The 19,865-nt window shown below is 33.4% G+C and overlaps 1 protein-coding gene across 1 annotated transcript in view; it reads left to right on the forward strand.

The window, feature by feature from the left end:
- Window positions 1-19,865, forward strand: part of LOC132545173 (LIM and calponin homology domains-containing protein 1-like) — a 79,335-nt gene that overhangs the window by 45,487 nt on the left and 13,983 nt on the right. The window contains exons 5-12 of the mRNA XM_060208849.1: window positions 1,833-1,878; window positions 5,644-6,303; window positions 11,963-11,998; window positions 14,407-14,543; window positions 15,524-15,731; window positions 16,779-17,276; window positions 18,187-18,307; window positions 18,622-18,786. Coding sequence (XP_060064832.1) covers window positions 1,833-1,878; window positions 5,644-6,303; window positions 11,963-11,998; window positions 14,407-14,543; window positions 15,524-15,731; window positions 16,779-17,276; window positions 18,187-18,307; window positions 18,622-18,786 — 1,871 coding nt within the window. The remainder of the gene's footprint in view (window positions 1-1,832; window positions 1,879-5,643; window positions 6,304-11,962; window positions 11,999-14,406; window positions 14,544-15,523; window positions 15,732-16,778; window positions 17,277-18,186; window positions 18,308-18,621; window positions 18,787-19,865) is intronic.

The raw sequence follows: 19,865 nt of genomic DNA on the forward strand, positions 1-19,865 counted from the left end.
CAATTCTACAAGTTTACATATCCAGGAATTGTAAAGATCCATATAAGTATAGACTCACTCAGCAATAATTAGCAAAAAATAAAGTTAACAAAAAGGGATTTAAACAAAATGAATGTGACAAAAACATATGATTTTACAGAAGTTAATAAATGACAATTAAACTACGTCACTTTATTTAAAAAGTAATATTATATGTTGCTATGCTGAGCTTATGTGTGGTCAGTTTTACAGAAGAGATACATCATCATTTATGTGTGTATATGATATTTGAGAGGATAATTACAGACCACAATGTTAAAAGGTCAGATGTTAACTGAAATAGACTGGACCTTAGAGGCTGTAGTCCTTGGAATGTACATTATAACAATGTGTCATTGTGTAAATAAACATGAATGAACATTGGGCTGTATCTGACACAATGATAAATGTCATGTGTTACTTATTTAAGCTCTGACATACTGGTAGCATTATCACACAGGTAACACACAAATAAACACCTGACTGAGAGACATAGGTAACCATTAGTTCATAGGTTAACATGTTAATGAGTGACACAGGTAACCGTTAGTTCATAGGTTAACATGTTAATGAGTGACACAGGTAACCGTTAGTTCATAGGTTAACATGTTAATGAGTGACACAGGTAACCGTTAGTTCATAGGTTAACATCTTAATGAGTGACACAGGTAACCATAAGTTCATAGGTTAACATTTTAATGAGTGACACAGGTAACCATAAGTTCATAGGTTAACGTCTGAATGAGTGACACAGGTAACCAGTTGCTCATATGTAACATCTTGATCAGATACAACAATGACTGAATAACTCATATGTGAACATCTAAGAATTTATCATAGTTAGCTCAGATATATCATGGTCACTCATACAAACTCATATACATGTAATTAGGTCAGAAATAGACAATTCCTAGGTAATTCATTTACATATACCTGAAGCTGTTTACAGGTAGTTCACATAACTTAAACTCAATCTGGTTGCTCACATGATATTTCATACCAGTCAAGCTCACAGTTACACCAATGAACAGATGACAGAATAGCTCATACAAGTAGCTCTCAAAGTTACCCCATAGCTCAACAGGTAACTTATCAAGTATATCACACAGGTTAGTTTTACTAATCAGGTGACTCATAAGGTATCTGGCACAGGTACTCCATCAGGTAATTTACACAGGTACTCCACAAGGTAATTCACACAGGTACTCCATCAGGTAATTTACACAGGTACTCCACAAGGTAATTCACACTGGTACTCCATCAGGTAATTTACACAGGTACTCTATAAGGTAATTTACACGGTACTCTACAAGGTAATTTACACAGGTTCTCTGCAAGGTAATTTACGCAGGTTCTCTGCAAGGTAATTCACACAGGTACTCCACCAGGTAACTTACACAGGTACTCTACAAGGTAATTCACACAGGTTCTCTGCAAGGTAATTCACACAGGTACTCCAACAGGTAATTTACACATGTACTTCAGCAGGTAACAGGCACATTTGTTCGCCACCAGGTAACTCACACATGCACTCCTCCAGATAACTCGCACATGTTCCTGATCCATCAGGTACACATAGATAGATAGCTCGTTTATTGCTAAAAGTGGCCACAGATTATATTTCTGTTTTTAGCTGGCCCATCGTAAACTTCTGTTTTACTGAAATCAACAGGTGATGTGCCTCTATCAACAGTTTCTCATGTCTGTTACACTTTTTGTAAATTTCAATACAATGAATTATTTAAATTCTGCATCAGTCATACAGTATACCTTATTATTAGAAAAAAACTAAAGTGAATTTTTCTGTTTTTCAGCTCAGAACACATTTTGAAGCAGGAGTCTGATCGACGAGTGAGAAATGTAAGTAAACATGATGGACAATACAATTGGCATCACATCAGACTTCATTACCCCCAGAAGGAGATCTTGATGAAAATTTTAAAAATCAATGGAAAGTTGACTAGTAATGTGAAAAGCACACATTCATTTGGAGCTCACCAGAGCTCTGTCAGGTTTTCTTGGGTCTCCTGCTGTGTTAAAACCAATTTGCATGCTTCAATTTAGGCTAATAGCACTCAGTTAAACATGTAAAAATTTTTAATTTTTGTAAAGTGAAAAAACGAATTAAAAACAAAAAATAAAAAGCCCAGAAAGTGAGGATTATAGAAGACTGTAACTTGGTAGTTAGTAATGTTTACTTACATCGTGTTTACCTTGATTTGGGTATAAATGTACAGCAGGTATTTTGTTGAGATGAGGGTGGACCGTGAAGATTTTCAGCAGTGATAAACAAGGACGTTTGAATAAATACTTAAACATTCTTATTTTTTGGCAATATCAGCACTATAAATGAAAGCCATGTTACATTATAGAGAATATCAGTTTTGGCAATTTATCATGTCAACTAGGATTTTACGTACGATAGATTTAAGGCAGGTGGCTGTACAGAATTTGGCAATGCTAGTATTTATAAAAGGGAAACTCATTACTATTCAAGGCTGAATGTGGCTTTGATACACTAATTCTCTTCAAACATGCTTGATCTAGTTTTAGATATTCCCTCCTACAACATGTGTCCAGTATGCTTTAGTCCCTCCTTTAACTGATGCAGTTGAACGGTCTCTAACACGTAATAGTTCAGGCAATGACAGGACATGAAAGGGAAAATTTGTGTTCCTGCCATGTTACAGTGTTTGCTAATCTCTCGGAATAAATCCTGAGGTCATGACCTTTCAAAACAAAGGTGAAGACGTCAAACCAAGGGGCATTTTGCATCATTTTGGTGTCATTTTCAAAACTTGTTTTCTTTTTTTCATAGAACATAAAACACACACAGACTTATTAAAAATTCCATCATCATGCCGTAACTAAAAGATTTCTCCTACTACTGTATATTTTGTTTATAAAAAGACAATTTTACTGCTGTTGTATAACACAACTGTAATCGAACACAACCTGTTGATGATAAACCATTTCTTAGCTTGACTGTTTTGAATTCAGGGGTTTTTTCTGAAATTTTTCCTTAAATAGAAACTTTTCGATATGTCTGGTAATTACTTCACGATATGTCTGGTAACTACTTCACGATATGTCTGGTAATTACTTCACGATATGTCTGGTAACTACTTCACTATATGTCTGGTAATTACTTCACGATATGTCTGGTAATTACTTCACGATATGTCTGGTAATTACTTCACGATATGTCTGGTAATTACTTCACGATATGTCTGGTAACTACTTCTGGTAATTACTTCACGATATGTCTGGTAATTACTTCACGATATGTCTGGTAATTACTTCACGATATGTCTGGTAATTACTTCACGATATGTCTGGTAATTACTTCACGATATGTCTGGTAATTACTTCACGATATGTCTGGTAACTACTTCACTATATGTCTGGTAACTACTTCACGATATTTCTGGTAATTACTTCACGATTCAGTAAATTGTAATTGGGAAGTAATCCACAAACAGACATGGTAATCAATCTTTTAAAATTACGTATCAGTAGCTTAGAATTTTAGCTACTTTGAAACATTTGACATTCATGTTTGCCAAAATTGTTTCTAGCTGTCATCCTTCTTCAGAAATTATGTGAAGTTGTGCTTAAGCAACAGCTAAAATGAAGTTACCCAGTTCTGAATATCATATCACATTTTGGGATTAAGGACAATTTACCAATCCACTGTAGCTAGTGTTAGGACAGATGGATAATTTTTGTTGTATCAGAATATTTACATGAGGCATCCTGAAATTTCAGATTTCTGACTGACATCATTATGAAATGAAATATTAAACATTGGTTACTGAGATTAAAACTATCTTCTTTACATTGAAATATATCCTGTTTACATTGTATTGTAGATTTCTTGTGTCATGTTTGCTGCTTTAGGGTTGGTTTATTTTCAATAATAGTGAGATCTGTTTTGTGCCTTAGAATATCTGTGATCGATATAGCGTGACCCTAGTTCAGTATCGAGTCAGATGTTTGACACCAGATGTCACACTCGTGTATAAACGCCACCTGATTGATTGTTGGTAAATACTGATGTCATTTACAGATCAAAATTTTGAAGTGAAAAATACAGTAGTATCAGTCACCGATTCATTTGATCTAAGTGAAAGGTATTTAACCCTTGTGATTGAAAGTGTCATTTATTCTGAGGAGTTAAGGTGAAGTCAGTGAAAAAGAAGGTAGGAAATATCCAAATGATCAAAGAAAGGACGATCAGTCTTGAGCATACAGAAAGGAACTGACTTCTGAAAAGAAGAAATCCTAAAATCCTTAAAAGGATGGCTTTAACTTAAAAAAACGCCCAATTTAGGGACAATCTGAGTTATACACCAATTTTAAGATGTAATTGGCTGGAATTATGACTGAAATTTTTGTTTCCTCATGTATAACAATATGTTTCCAATAGAGTTCATCCTTTGATCACTTAATTGGATATCAATGTTTTGATAAATTTTCATTAAAAGTCTTTTGAGAGAATTAGGTAAGAAGATCATTTTTGGTATTATTGTCTCACACTTGTTTATTTTTGCTACTATTATAGTTTATAGGTGATATTTCTGGTCCATTGAGCCCTAGTAATTTATATAGCAATAATAAATTCAACATTTCATGTGATTGTAGTCGTTCATTCATGTTTATAGTCTATAGTTCAGGAACATTCATTGGATCACACTATCGACCATGGGCAGCTGTGCCTCCCTGGAGTTAGATGTTTGAAGAGCTTGACTGAATGTTTAATACACATTATTGATTAAAACATTTTGTTGATGTCACTTTTGAATATGTCACATGGCTGGTGTGAATTTTTGTTCAGTAGGAAGTTATTTTTAGTTGTATGAAGTGAAATATGTGGGTAGGGTATTTGATGACACAGAAATCTTTCCTATCGTACTTATCACTGTACCTTGGACAGGATTAGATATATTTGGTATGTAGGAATATCAATCAGTATTTACATGGTGGGAGGCAGTTGCACACATGTGTATATACATTATTCAGATACTTATCTTGGGTGGAGTAACAAGAACACACAAAGCTAGGTCATTGATTTAGTGGAATTTGTATGATGAATGTTAAAAGTTTCTCAAACAACTATTGAATGTTATTGATACTCCTACTTGAAAGTTTGCTCTTCAGTAATGATCCATGTATTTGCCACCCTGGTTGTGGAAATATGTCTAATCCTACACAGGAGTATTCCTCAAGATGGTGGCCTATTGAACTTTAACAGGTGACACAATTCACCTTTATCCAGAGTTTCAAATTGTCCTTTTCCAGGTTTTGAGTTGCATTTCTTTGGATGATTGAGTTTTGTCAACTAGAATCTGGAATTCAAGTCATAAGCTCTACCGAATGCAAAGTTATGGCCCTTTGTTCATTTCATATGCCAAGTTTTGGTCAAGGAACTAGGTTTATTATATGTATGGTTTGCTTACAAATCCTGCTCATTCCATGCTTTGTCTGTTAATCTGTCTTATTTGACATAAAACATCATTTTTCACATCTCCGATGTGGGATTCCTTAAATCTGTTATTTCTTGTGTTATGATTTTTTAGATCATTCACGATGGTATTAACCAAAAGTGTATTTCTTTTCTCACAGGTAGCTATTGGAATTTACTGGTTAGGGAAAAGTGTGTATCATACCTATTCTGGACCACAGCTAGACTTCAGTGCATTTACACCACTGGTACACCACAATGGCAAAGACATAATATCAGAGGACCACTTCCAACAAGATAATTGTGAGTTTGGAGACCAATCAAGTTCATGTGGGTCCAATGAGATTCACGACAGTGTAAGACAGTCAGTCGACAATAAACACGTTCGAGATAGTGCATATGACTCGTACGGGTCGTTGTCAAATTCAAGAGAATCAGAGTTAAGTTTTTCGCTTGAAGAATCAAATATGCCTGGAGTACAAATGCGCAGGGCAGATAGTACCTCATCTATAAATAGAAGTGGCGACTTCTCACTGGCAAGAAATTCGGAAGATGACTCGCTGTATCAGAGCACTCCGGACCTATCGAGCAAAAATAGCCATACACGAACATCTTCCACGGATAGCATGGATGGACATGTTTCAATCCCTACTCGCTCACACGAGAGGAAAACCAGCACCACTAGTGCAAACCCTTTACAATTTGTTAAAGTGAATTCATCCAACGACATGGCCAAAGTTGCAAGCATGCAAATGAAAATGTCTGAAGAAGTGAAAAAAGTTCGCTCCAAAAATGAGAGCGACGAACAGGAGTGGCAGTCGGTAAGAATGTTTTACAAGATTGCTTCCCCCTACTCCCCCATTTTTAACCAGAAATATACTACATAGATATTTTACAATCAAAAAGATAAAACATCATTAGCTTTTAAAGAATTTTATTTTAAAGACATTCTTCATGTTTATTTATCTCTTTAATCATCCAGACGTACATGTTTTTGTTTCACAATAAAAATTTTAATTGATGAATTTTAAGTAGATTGTACATATTTAATATTAGTCTTTGCGAAGTGTAGATAAATGCAGAGAAATTCAGGATTATCATATATACATGCTTTTTTATGTCTTGTTTTTACACAATTTAACTGTTTGATGACACTACCTGTCTCACACATTTGTTGCTCTCTAGTCGGTTTTGGCTATCGAACAGGTATTATTAACTTCTTTCATCTTTGTTATTTTTTATACTGTACACACTAGAGCACATTTACCCTGATAAGTAATCATTAGGATTATTATTTACATTTCTAATTCAAAAATGAAGCAGTGTTGTTAAAATTTAAGTTGTTATATTAATTGGTAAATCATTTAAAAACATGAAATCAGACATTCAAGCTAAACTATTAAATTTGATCAAAATTTTAATAAGTCATAATAAATACTGTATTTTCTGGATTATAAGCCACAGCATTTTCCTTGGAGGTTAGGCATGTGGCTTATGGCTTATATACCAATAAGGTTTATATGTGGACAGAAAAAAAATTGGCAGAATGGGAGGGGGGAGGGGAACATAAGAGTACTCCAGTACTGATTTTTTACGAGTACCTGTCCATCATGTTTGTGACTGAAATAGATCATCTACAAACGGCATTTGCAATCATATACAGGAGAATTTTAAGTTTGATATAAAAATAACATTCTTGTGGATTTAATTAGTCATACCTTTTAGCATGAATCACAATAAAATCTTCTTAACTTTCCTGGTTGATTCGGAGGCCATAGCAGATGTTTACATCCTGTTGCATCCTGGGATCATAGGTGATTAGGTTATAGGTCAAATCCTTGTAAACATGCTTATTTACGATAAAAATGGATTCATATAACTTAAAAGGAGTAATATGGGACTATAAGAATTTTGCCAGCATGCAAGGACCTTGCTTACATTTAATAGTACAGACACCAATGGAGATACTGTTAAGTAAACCATACGTAATGTCAGACCCTATATCTGTGTGAAGACGAGTTCAAATATTGCTATTTTACATTTTTGAAACATATCAATAAAAGGAAGGATTATTTGTGTATAATTCATTTACAAACTTATGTTAAATGTTTCACTGACGATCTTGATAAATTGGCTTCCGTTGTTTGTTTTATCAATGCACTTTGGTCAAGAAAATAATGGTTACCACACGTAAGAAATGGTGCAACTCATATTCCGGTAAGGCTAATATGTGGATCAAATCGAAAAAATCGCTAAAAAAATTGGCTCTGTGGCTTATATACTTGTGCGATTTATAACACGGAAAATACAGTAGTATTGTGGTAAAGTAAGATGTTCAGAATATCTTTTCTTTATCTGTTTTGAAATCATTGCAAAATTGGGTCACTGCCACCTTGTTTTTAGCTTTATGTGTAGAAAATTATCTTTGATTCAAAGTATTCAATATTCAACAGTAAACGTGAATTTACAAAATGAAAAAAAAAAGTGGGAAGGGAGAGGGGGAGGAGGGGGGGGTGTAGGAAAAGGTTTAATTTTTAATGCTTTTTCAAAGCCATCATAGAATAATGAATTAAAGTAGAAAAATAGAAAGTTTAAAGCACATCAGGTCATGACCTACTTTTGTTTTGATATGAATCAATAAGACGTTGAAATGAAGCAATGATATATTCTGTTAAATCTTGTCTTTTCTACAAACAGACTTGACTACTTTGTCCGAGGGGTGTCTGTTTTCATCATGGTCAGTTCATTTTTGTGTGGATGATTCAGCTCCTTATACGCCTCCATTTGTAATGATTATTATACTTAAGTATTTTTTAATGTTGTATAAACTTAGTAGGGACTTTCAGAGTAACTGTGCTCCTTTATGTGTACACAACCAAATTATTTATGATGAGTTATGCACTTTTTATTATAAAGAGAGGAAAAAGATCTATATATATATATATTCTTGATAATTTTATGATGATTAATTTAAAAGTGCATAATTGATCAACAATGACAGTTAATGCACATCCTGCCTGATGTACTTAAGTAATTTGGTAATGGGTAAGTTTATAAAAAGCTGGTCAAAACTGATTTGTTTCAAGAAAAAACAATATTTGTTGTGAGGAAGGAGAAAATCAGATATTCATCTCCAACCAGAAGACATTTGATCATGATGACAAACTGCAATAGGTGTTATTGCCAAACATGATGATAGAGTTATGGCCTTTCGTTCACATCACATAATATCGTGGAGCATTCACCACAATACTTTATCCTGTTTAACTGTATTTTAAATGGTGATTTTGAATATCAAACATATTCATCTTTAAATAAATCCTTGATGGCTCAAATAAACTGTTTGAGTGTATATATAGGACATATAAGTATTATCATGAAGCAAAGACCACAGTAAGGGTGTGTCTTTAAAGGTCAAATGTGATAGGTCAACATCATCTTTGTGTTGTTAAAGCTAGGTCATGTTAAGTCCACTTTCAGAAACTATTGTGGAATTATGAGAAAATGTCGAACAAACACCTTTATATGATATTGTCGTATGCATGGGTGTACTTTTTTTCTAAGTCAAAGGTCAAGGTTATGGGAATATCATTGTTTTTAGAGTTGTTCTAGGGACTGATTATAATCAGCAAAAATCGGTTTTAGTTTCTCAATTTTGTTTCTCTTTCATTTTCCTGAGATTTTTTGTAATAAATAATCTGGTATTAATTTACTGAAGTATTTAAAACCAACATATTAATAAAACAAATCCGGCATATATTATTATATCAAGCTGTGCACAATGGTTTCTACCCTTCACTTGTATCTAATGTCACGTGTTATATGTATTTCATAATTCAGCAAAATTGTATGCATTTTTTGTCCAGTGGTTAATTAACAAATTATTGTATATCATTTGCCTTTAATAATATTATTAGCTCTAATTAGCCATAAGTATATGTAGTTTTTAAAACCTTCATTTACATAACTGTCACATTCATGTATGTTGATATTGGGGTTACACATCACAGTACTGAATATTCTATAAATGTAAAAATGAACATAAAACTTAAACAATTTTCAAAATCTTAATGTAAAAGTACTTTTCTAAATATCTCGATTATATTTGATGTTAACATGTTTGTGGATCTATAATACATAATTTATACCTACATGTATATGGCTTCCTGTATAAAAGTTATTTTTGGTTTTAATGTATTCATCACTTTTAACAACCATCCCACCAAAATAGTATCTAGGCACATGAATATTCATGATCTAAAACAGCAGTTATTTGAAATATTCATTATTCTGTCAAACAGAGACATAAAGAGATAAGAAAAGAAAGGAAAATTTATCATATATTCATTTAATAATCATGTAAATTACCTTTATGTGAGAGATGGAATCCTTCATTCTGGAATTTTTTCATGGGATCTTAATTTTCTGTTAACTTTTTCAACATTACTCTTGTGGGATGTACTTGATCATTATCTGATATATCTGAAAGATTTCAGTTTTTATGAAGTGAAAAATGATTTAGATAAATTTCAAATAGAATTTTAAGTCATATTTTTTGCTTACCTGGTCCAAAGGACCTGTGAGCTTATGCCATGACACAGCATCCATCGTCCATCTGTTGTCTGTTAACTTTTTACTAAAATTTGCTATTAGATATGAACAACTGCATAGATTTTGGTTAGAAGTATCCTTGGGGTAAAACAAACCAAGTTCATATTGTTTATTGGCCCCCTGAGGCAGGAGAGTTGGGGTCCAAAAGTGGAAATAGAGTAAATTCTTTAAAAGCCTACTCCTCCTGTAGGAATGAACTGATATTGCACGAATTTGGTCTCAAGCATTCTTTGGTGAAGAAGAATCAATCATGTATAAAGGCGAAGTCTTAACCCCCTGTGACAGGAGGGGCTGGGCCCAATATGAGAAATTGAGTTAATTCCTTAAAGTCTTGGTCTTCCTGTAGGAATGAATTGATATTTCCCAATTTTTGTCTGGAGAATTTTTTGGATGAAGTGGAATCAATCTTGTGTAAAGGATGGGTGTTGACCATCTTGTTTATGAAAAGTAATGTATATTGATACAATCTCTGCAGTCTCATTTGTAATATGGTGTGAACACAATTGAGACAACACCTTGTTACATTGTAATGTTAATATTACCATAAGTTATGATAATTTGATAGAAGCGTGAGAAGAAGTATATAGGATTTTTAGGTTCAAGAATTAACTTGATCTTATGATCACCATGCTAGTATGTTCTTTTGTTGGAATTGTTTGGATACAAATTTTAAATACATAATAACATAAAACCTTGTTGATACAAAAGGTAAGTATATGTTGTAGACAAACATTATTAGTGTCTACAGATGGAATATTGTATTTACCAATCCTAGTTAGTAATAATCTTAATATGAAAATGATTTGTGATATGTTTGGTCAGTCAGGTAATCAGAATTGTTAGACAACATGATAAACACAATCAGTATTAATTATGCACATTTTGTCATACATGGATGGTGTGACATCATCACCTATTCATTGTTCCTGAATATTCATAAGTCTAAGACAGTGGAAAATATGTGAGATGGACAGGCAAAGTGAAATGATAATTCCAAATTATCCTTTTTTTTCTTGATGATTTGATTAGTATTTTTTTTTTTTTTTTTCAAATTTATAATTTCAGAAAAATTCCATCACTTTTAACTTTTTTATTGAATCAGAGCTAGTTACAGCGATGAAATTGAACTCAGACTTCAATTGCTAATTGTATAAGACAGTCAGAGGATATCTACAGGAAATCACTTATATATGTCTTCAGCAGGTATTTTCTATTAGACACTGTTTTGGAAAGCCGTTTAATTCTACTGTCCGCTCCCAGCATCAGGAATGTGTGATGGTATCCTGTGGGAATGATTAAGTCATATCATGTAACTTATCTGTTTATTTACCATATATATAATGTTGGTAGGAATTACTTACTGATGTAGTCATTAGGTGGTACACAGTTAGGCAGAATTATATTATCAGGTATATCGATGTAGTTTAAAGGTACACAGTTAGGCAGAATCATATTATCAGGTATATCGATGTCGTTTAAAGGTACACAGGCAGGCAGAATCATATTATCCGGTATATAGAGGAAGTTTCCAGATACACAGGCAGAATTATGTCAATCTGTGTATATTTATATGGTGTTAAGGTTTCCAGGTACATTAGACAGAATTATATTACCTAAATACTAGGCATATTGATGTAGTTTTAAGGTTTTCTAGGTACAGAGTGATAATGTCTGTGCAGTGATTGGGTAATGTCTCCAGTTACACAGGTGTATTAGTTGTACTTAAATATATATCACACCAAAACTGTAGCTGACAAAATCATTGAAGGATTTCTTATTATTTGGGAATGGTAAATGGTTGGTCCTGTCCCCCATTCCTGCAGTTCTGACACCAGTAGTTATGGAGGTGACAATATTTTTAACTTTCAGCCATGGGCCAATGATCAGGATGAGGATTGGAAAGCAGTGAGTTTCTAGACTTGGTGTATATATCCAGCCCCATGCTTACAACCCGCCTCAAATATTACTTTGAAATCAAAACAACAGAATAAACTGCTACAGTATAAAATCAAAGAATAATTGCTGAAAGTGAAACAACCCATATTCATCCAGCAATAAGCCCATATCTGATAATAAGCCCACTCTTACCTGTTGGTACCCTGGGCTAACTGCAAGAAAAATATGTTAAAAAGAATAGTTTATATTATTATCATAAGTGATATTGAAAAGGATGACAAATATTGCATATACTGCGGGTGTTTTAAAGTCAATGACCTGTTTGAGGCTGGTTGTAATCTGGGACCTGTTGTTTCACCTCTAGTTTCATACATTTAGCTGCCATGGTGTGTCGTAGTTTGCTGGACCACGTTTACCCCGTCGTTACCCACTGATGATATGTCTGCAGTCTTGAAGGCCATCCACCATTTTGAGTCTGACACCACCTGTTGTGTACATATTAGGAAATCAACTTGCTGAATAACTGATAAATATCAATAATGCTATTTGAATTTATAAAAGTCTTCATCAGAAGATCTCTTCTTATTTACTGTTACAACAATCTGACAATGGACAGCATTATCAACCTTGAAATTAACTAATAATCTTTAAACAGAATTGGTGGGTGGCCTTTTCTTCCTGTAGCAAGTTTTGATGGTTTTGATTTAGAAATATGCCACAGCATGATACAGCGTACACTTCACTGCTTAAAACAGTATATGTACATTTATAGTTTGTTGTGCTTGGTTTACAAAGTCACACTATTGTTATTTATTTGTTACACCTGTAAATCTATTGTTTGGATGTTCTGCTTGGTAGAAAATATACATTATCTACCTCTTCTGCTTGGTATTTCTATATAGCTGTCTTTGTAATTTTTACTGAAGAATTAAGAAAATTGCCATGGTTTAATTGAAATTTAGCAGAATATGCAGGTCTTTATATTTTGAATTTATTTTTCTCCATAAGTAGATAGTCTTTCTGAGATGGTGATGATGTGTATGTTTAGTAAACATCAATGTATTATGGTTCATCAGCTGACTGTCATTTGGTGGCAGCAGTGAGAACACGACAGACAGAAAACTAACTTCTGCCTCACTGTGGTCTCATTGTGTATTCTGATATGTTAGGTTGATTCTCTTACTGAGAAATATGATAGATTGATATATTACTTCAATCAACTTACACTAACTTGACCAATTTCAGACCAATACAAACTAATTTACTTGACCAAAGTAAGTTTTCCAGTCAGAAAGCTCATTGATACAACTGGCAGTATGCAGTAGCCAAGTTGTTGGACTGATACATACAAAAATTCATGTAGTTTATATGTTTGACTGAATTAATCAGAAAAGTTTCTCGGTATTGCCGGCAAGTTTTTTGAAACTCGTTATTCCATTGATGTTTTGATTCATACTTTTCTATAAAGGTAAAAAAAACAAACTGAAGTATAGAATGTTATAACAGATATTGTTCTCATGTTTGGTTTTAGCTGCTTGTATTATTTACTGCTCTTTGTGCTGTAGACTGTTAGTTATTATCTGCTTAGGAAATCTATTAGAAATTACTACGTTTCTTTTTGAATTGTGCAAGAGAGTTCATAACAGGTATACAACAGATTTTATAGCATTATGTTCAGGATGTTATTATATAGGTATATCAAGTGTTTCATATGACAGAAAATTGTCCATTTCCTCTAATTAGACATAATAAAGATACTATTAATGTCCCACTTAATTCTACCGTGAATAATGTTGCTGGAATCTTTTATTGCAGTTATCTCCCATAGACTGAAGTTTTAAGATTTCAGAATACAAATTGAAAAATAAGTCACCATTTCATAAGTAGAGGATATTTGAATTGAAGAGGTCCTTGTACATAAGATTTTATAATTAGAAACACAAGACTCTGTAAGTTGTGATTTCCTGTGCATGAGACTAGACACGAATAAGTGTGAAATGTTTTCTGTCAAATTATGCTCTACTGTTTAGGCAATTCTGATACAGATCTATTATGTAAAATGCTCTTGATTGGGATTTTGGACAATTAGGTACTCTAGAAAATGACAGGAAAGTCCATATCTTATGAAAGATATTGCTAACAAAATATTCTTTATATCATATGTATTTCACTGGTTAAGAGGTAAGCAACACAATGGACATATATTGTGTAATATCCAGGCATCAGTCTGCTCTGAATCTTTGTGTTGTGATTAAGTTGTTTCTGTTTTATTTTTAACCATAAAAGTCTTGTTCAACAAATTTTCACAAAAAAACACTGATTTCACATAATAATTAAGGGCTTGATTTCAACAGAACAAACCGATTGTTTATAGTATGAATTTTATTGAAGTTTAATTATTATTTTGTCTGAAACAGAATTTCAGTGACTGGAGAAATAAAAGAAGGAGAAAATCTGAAGCACAATTACAAAGAGTCGAGGAAACAGACAAAAGTGTAAAGGAAGAAGAGGAGAAGAGACAGGTGAAAAGCTACGGACAGATGGTGGAAGAAAGGTAAACAAAAATCACCTTGGTTTGACCTTGAATGTGTCAACGCTACAGGTGATCATTGATCACAAACCTGACACTCCGTGCCGTTTTAAGAACATTATAACTCTGTTTCAGGCAATTTTTTGAGACATTGTAATTTTCTGTTCACCTGATTAGTACACTTGTACTCGTAAGCACATTCTTGGAAGGAGGACAAGGTTATTAATTGAAATTGTGTTTGCCTTACATATACACCCAGTCACTAAGTAGAGTGATATTGTTAAAATTTCCATTTTTTTCCTCTTTGAATTGAATTTGTTTTCAATTATAACTCAAATTTTAATGCTTAACATATTTCAAATGGAAACTTTCCTTGTAGATCATTTTACAAATTTCACCATTTGGTCTTTTTCAAATCTGATATAGTGTATTTATTTGGTAAAGTATGGTATATTTATACATTGCTTTGATAAACCTGTTTCTGAAATGTCCTTCCAATAAGTTAGCTACTGGAAAAAGTAAACACAACTGGCCTGATTGATTCTGTAGTCCATCAATATAATGATATAATTATTGAGTAACTCAGTGTCTACTTGCTGTAGTCTGTCGAGGTGTGTACAGATCCACTTTCTATAATACTGTTTACATTAGAATTCAAACCATTTGTTTCACTGTTCCTAGTCTTTCAAAGTTGCTTTTGATTATTACGTGAGATGTAGATTACTTTCATAAAATAAGATATAATTGTCAAAAGAAGAATTCACCAATCAAATTCTTTGTGAGTGAAGTATATTATACAGAATGAGAATGTCATTTTAAAGCCTTATTTCCTTTATGTACTCTCTTTGGGCAAATGAAATCTAATAAACCAGTGTAGATCATTTGAAGTGAGAATTAAATGTGAATGCATTTTTTCCATTAGTTATAAATAACTGTATATACAACATAATAAAGATGAAATTTTACAATTTACAAATTTCATAATTGTGAATGTATTATAACAGGGAGAGGAGAAAAAGCACAGGAACATTCCTGAAGAAACCAATGTCCTTTTACCCTGTTGACGATAATGATGACCTCTTCACACCTGTAAAGGTTCCATCCAGCGCAGCTCCGGTAGAGGAAAAAGTGGAAAAAATATCAGCTCCCAAAGTCGAGGCATCTTCACGTGAACGTACAAAGGCTCCAATGCTGTCATCCAAGGATAGACCAGTATGTGTCAGATTGTCTCCCCCTAGGTGTAATACACTGTTATGTGGTATAATAAAATATATCTGATTGTTTTAATGCTCTATTTATAGTAACTGGATTCAGATTATCCTGAGGCAACTGTGACCTAGTTAATGTTTGTTTCTGTAATTGTAATTAAGTTAAATCATTCATACCTACTCATTAAACACCAACATGTAGTTGATTTAAGGAACATCCTCTCGTTACACAGATACTAATCAATCCAATAAAGTTTATTATTGTATTTATATTCGGCAATAGGTAAATCAGGTGAAAAGTTCACCCAAACCATTTGCCTTAAAGTCTAATTATAACCAACAAATGCTAATTATTAAATATCCTGTAATAAGGCTCGACACTTGGAGTCAATGGTTTGGCCCTCTCAGGATATGTATTAGAGGAAGGGGTTAGGCTGAGCACCAGCTTAAACAGGAGATATGATTCACCATCATTTTTGGTACAGTTTAGTTTCCTATATATATATGTTTGCTCTAGGTCCTCAATTCTCTATTTGCTCATTGGACATCATTAAACCACTTGATAAATAATTAAATGAAAATGTAGTTGTCACTCCGTATGTATTCTGAGTCCAGGAGGCCCACACACTATATCTTACTCAGGGGATGGGGGTATTATCAAACAATATTGGTTCATGATTTTCATGCAGCAATAGGTTAAGCTGTGTGGGTGGTTTGTTGGCACAGTTGTAATGTACTTGCCTTTCACCTACCTGTCTGGGATTTGGTTCCTGGAACGGACGTGAAAAGGTAAGGGGTCCCCGAATACTCTTGTTTCCTCCCACAATACACCTCTTATGTTCTTACATTCATGCTAACGAAAGTGATTGATATAAGCTGAAAACTTTGTTCGCAATTGTTGTGAAATAAAGTTTATAGTTATTTATTCAGCTGTACTTACCAGCATACAGGGGCTTTTTAACAAAGAATAAGGAAATTATTCTTTGATTGTGACATGTTTGTTAATTTATTAATGCAAATAATGATACAACAATACTTTTTTTCATTTCAGAGCTCCCTTGGTGGTGATGGTACCTATATACATTATGACGACACAAGGAGAGCATCATGGGCTGCTAGTGATTCAAGTGATGAAGAGTCAAACAAGAAAGATAACTCTGTGGAATCAGAAAGATTACAGGACACCAGTGTCCACGAAAGTAGAAATAAAGAAAAGTCAACTACAAGGAAAAGTGTGTTAGATAGTGATTCTTCGTGGAGGAAAGACTCTACACCACAAAGGAACTCAGGATTATCAGGTCCTCCTGTTAAATCCATTGGAAAATTATCAAATTTGTTAAAAAGCTTTGAACAGAAGGAAGAGGAAGCAAAAGTAGATTATTCTAAAGTGAAAAAATTTAGTGACATGAACAAGGATTATTCCAGATCAGGACTATCAAAATCTTTTGATCTTCCAAGTTCTAGTTTTAGTTTTTCTGCAAAGGATAAAGCAGAGACAACACCTGTGAGATCAAGGATTACAGATAAAACGGTTCCCGTGCCAACTAAGGTTCGTAAGACTTGTTTTATAAAAAATTTTATTTCTTTATTTTTATAGATAAGTGATTTAAAGTACAGTTGAAATCATCCTTACATGTAATTTCAACTTTGTTGCATTATTATATCACATCTTTTCCATAGTGCACTATAATACTGATGTCACATTATGCAGTGTAGAAAACAGCTAGAAAACTGAAAGACAACTTTTTTCCTCCAGAATATGTTCACAATATGAATTTGTACATGTGTGTATGTGTTTTTTTTTTAAGTCTTTAAGTCCTGGTTGTTTCATGGTCAGGGGCAATTATTGTATTACATTAAATTTTTGTTTGTCATTCTATCGTTCCATCAAAATTTAGTTTAATTTCCACTTCTAAAACAGATTCAGATATAAAATTGTAATTTGGGATGTTAGGTTTAAGTTGTATAATGTACCAGTCAACTTTTTGATTCTGTGTAGGTCAGTAAATTTTGACCATTTGACTTAAGAAATTTAATTAAAAGTTTCATCAAAGTTTTAAGACCAATATTTGAGAGCATTGTCTCTTGATTTGTTGTCCTTATTGACTTTGTCAGCTGTACTCTGCAACATGGTTTCTCATGGTTTAGTTACCATTGTTTTTCATGACCGACAATCACTGCTATCATCCAAACTACGCATGGTTTCCATGGTTTCCATGGTTACCATGGTCTCATTTTGCAGAAGGAATAGAACTTAAAAGCAGCTATGCATGGTTTGCCAATTTAAAACCTCAAAATCAGTTATGGAAACGAAGTTATAGACTTAACTATTCATAATGCGATCACAGTCTGTGTTTAGTGTTATCCTGATGTAATTTCTGGCTCATTATTTTGGAAAATTGTTGAAAAATTGGGGATGATTATGTGAGCCATAGATTTTATATACAATTGTTTTGCAGGCATCAGTGGAAAAAGCAATAAAGATTAGTCAGAAACCAAACAATAAAAAAGGATTTGGATTTGTGATATCAGGCGGTGCTGATAAACGAGAGCCAGTCACAGTACAAAAGGTCTCACTCGGTACGTATGGGAGTCTTATGTTCATATCTAACTAGAAGACAACAAAGTCAATAATACAAAGGGTCTCAATTAGATTTGTGATTATTTTCTTTCTTAGATCTAAAAATGATTAAATCAATTCAAGGTCAAGGGCAAGGTTATTGTGTTAAAGGTCAAGAAATCAAAACGTTCCTCAAGGCCAAACTTTCAGCTTGTGTTAACAGGAAGTATCACGTTACAACATACATGTACATTAAAAGATTCACATCAAGTTGAGATTGCAGACATAGTGAAGATTTCATTCTTCATTGTTGCTGACTGTTAAATGTTTACAGGAAGTGCAGCTGATGTGTGTGAAGTTCAACAGAATGATAAGATACTGGCTATAAATAAACGAGACATCTCCTCACTGGCTCATGCCCAAATCCAGAGACTGATTGATGAAGCTGTCCGTCATGGTCAGATTGAACTCAAGGTCAAACGCAGTATCAGTGATGGAGGTGAGGTTAAATTCTTGTCCAGTTTGTAAGATAAAAATGACATTTTAATGACCTGCTGTTGGTTAATCATACAAATGATAGTTTTGAGGTGAATCTGAAGTTGACAATTTTAAGGATTCTTTCCAACAAAAAAAAACAATAACCAAAAATCATTTACCCATATGCACTACTTTGGCTGAGGCTGATCTGTTCAAGGTTATGATACTGTCTGTAACTAAACAGAAAGGCACTGTACTTAGCTTGTTATATCAGTAAAACTAAGGGAATATTGCGTTTGATGCTGTAGAAAATATTTTATTGGTCAATATTTAAACAAGATGATTTGTACTCTACATATGTATCTGTTACAAAATGTAAATCATTTCTGATCGTCACAATCATCTAAACTTATAGTGCTTGATAACGTTGTAGTTTGGTAAAGTAAAGCCCATGGTAAAGTGAAACACGGTTCAATTCTCCATTATGGTGAAATGGACCCCTCAATGGTAAAGTAAAGCCCATGGTAAAGTGAAACACGGTTCAATTCTCCATTATGGTGAAATGGACCCCTCAATGGTAAAGTAAAGCCCATGGTAAAGTGAAACACAGTTCCTAAATTTCCCTATCCTGGTTATTTTTAGTTTTGTTATGCTTGGAGGAACTTATTAAACAAAATAACAAGAAATTAAGTGAAGAAACATCGATTGAGGGTTCATTTCACCATTATGTATTTTAACCTCGGTTCATTTCCCCATGCTTCACAATACCATGCTACATTGGTACTATCTAAAAAGGGAATGAAATGGACAATTTTTATGATACGTTATAAGTTAGAAATCTTTCCTGCATTCGATATCAGATGTTACATACTGTAAATAGCTTATAGTTTTTGTGGAATTTATTTTCGCGTTAATATCTAAAGTGAGTCTTTACATATTCAGATCCCTTGTGGTTTTTTGTAGGAGAAAACTCTTGATGATGTCAATGCTGATTTATTTTCTGATATTTATCTAATAACCTATTATTCACAAATTTAAAGTCATTCCTAGATCACTATTTGACAAATCACGTATTCGTGAACATGTCTGAAAAGTTTAGTG

The sequence above is a fragment of the Ylistrum balloti genome, unplaced genomic scaffold (genome assembly GCF_031769215.1).
Source record: "Ylistrum balloti isolate Yb309-2 unplaced genomic scaffold, AGI_CSIRO_Ybal_v1 Utg369830, whole genome shotgun sequence".
NCBI classification, from domain to species: Eukaryota; Metazoa; Mollusca; class Bivalvia; order Pectinida; family Pectinidae; genus Ylistrum; species Ylistrum balloti.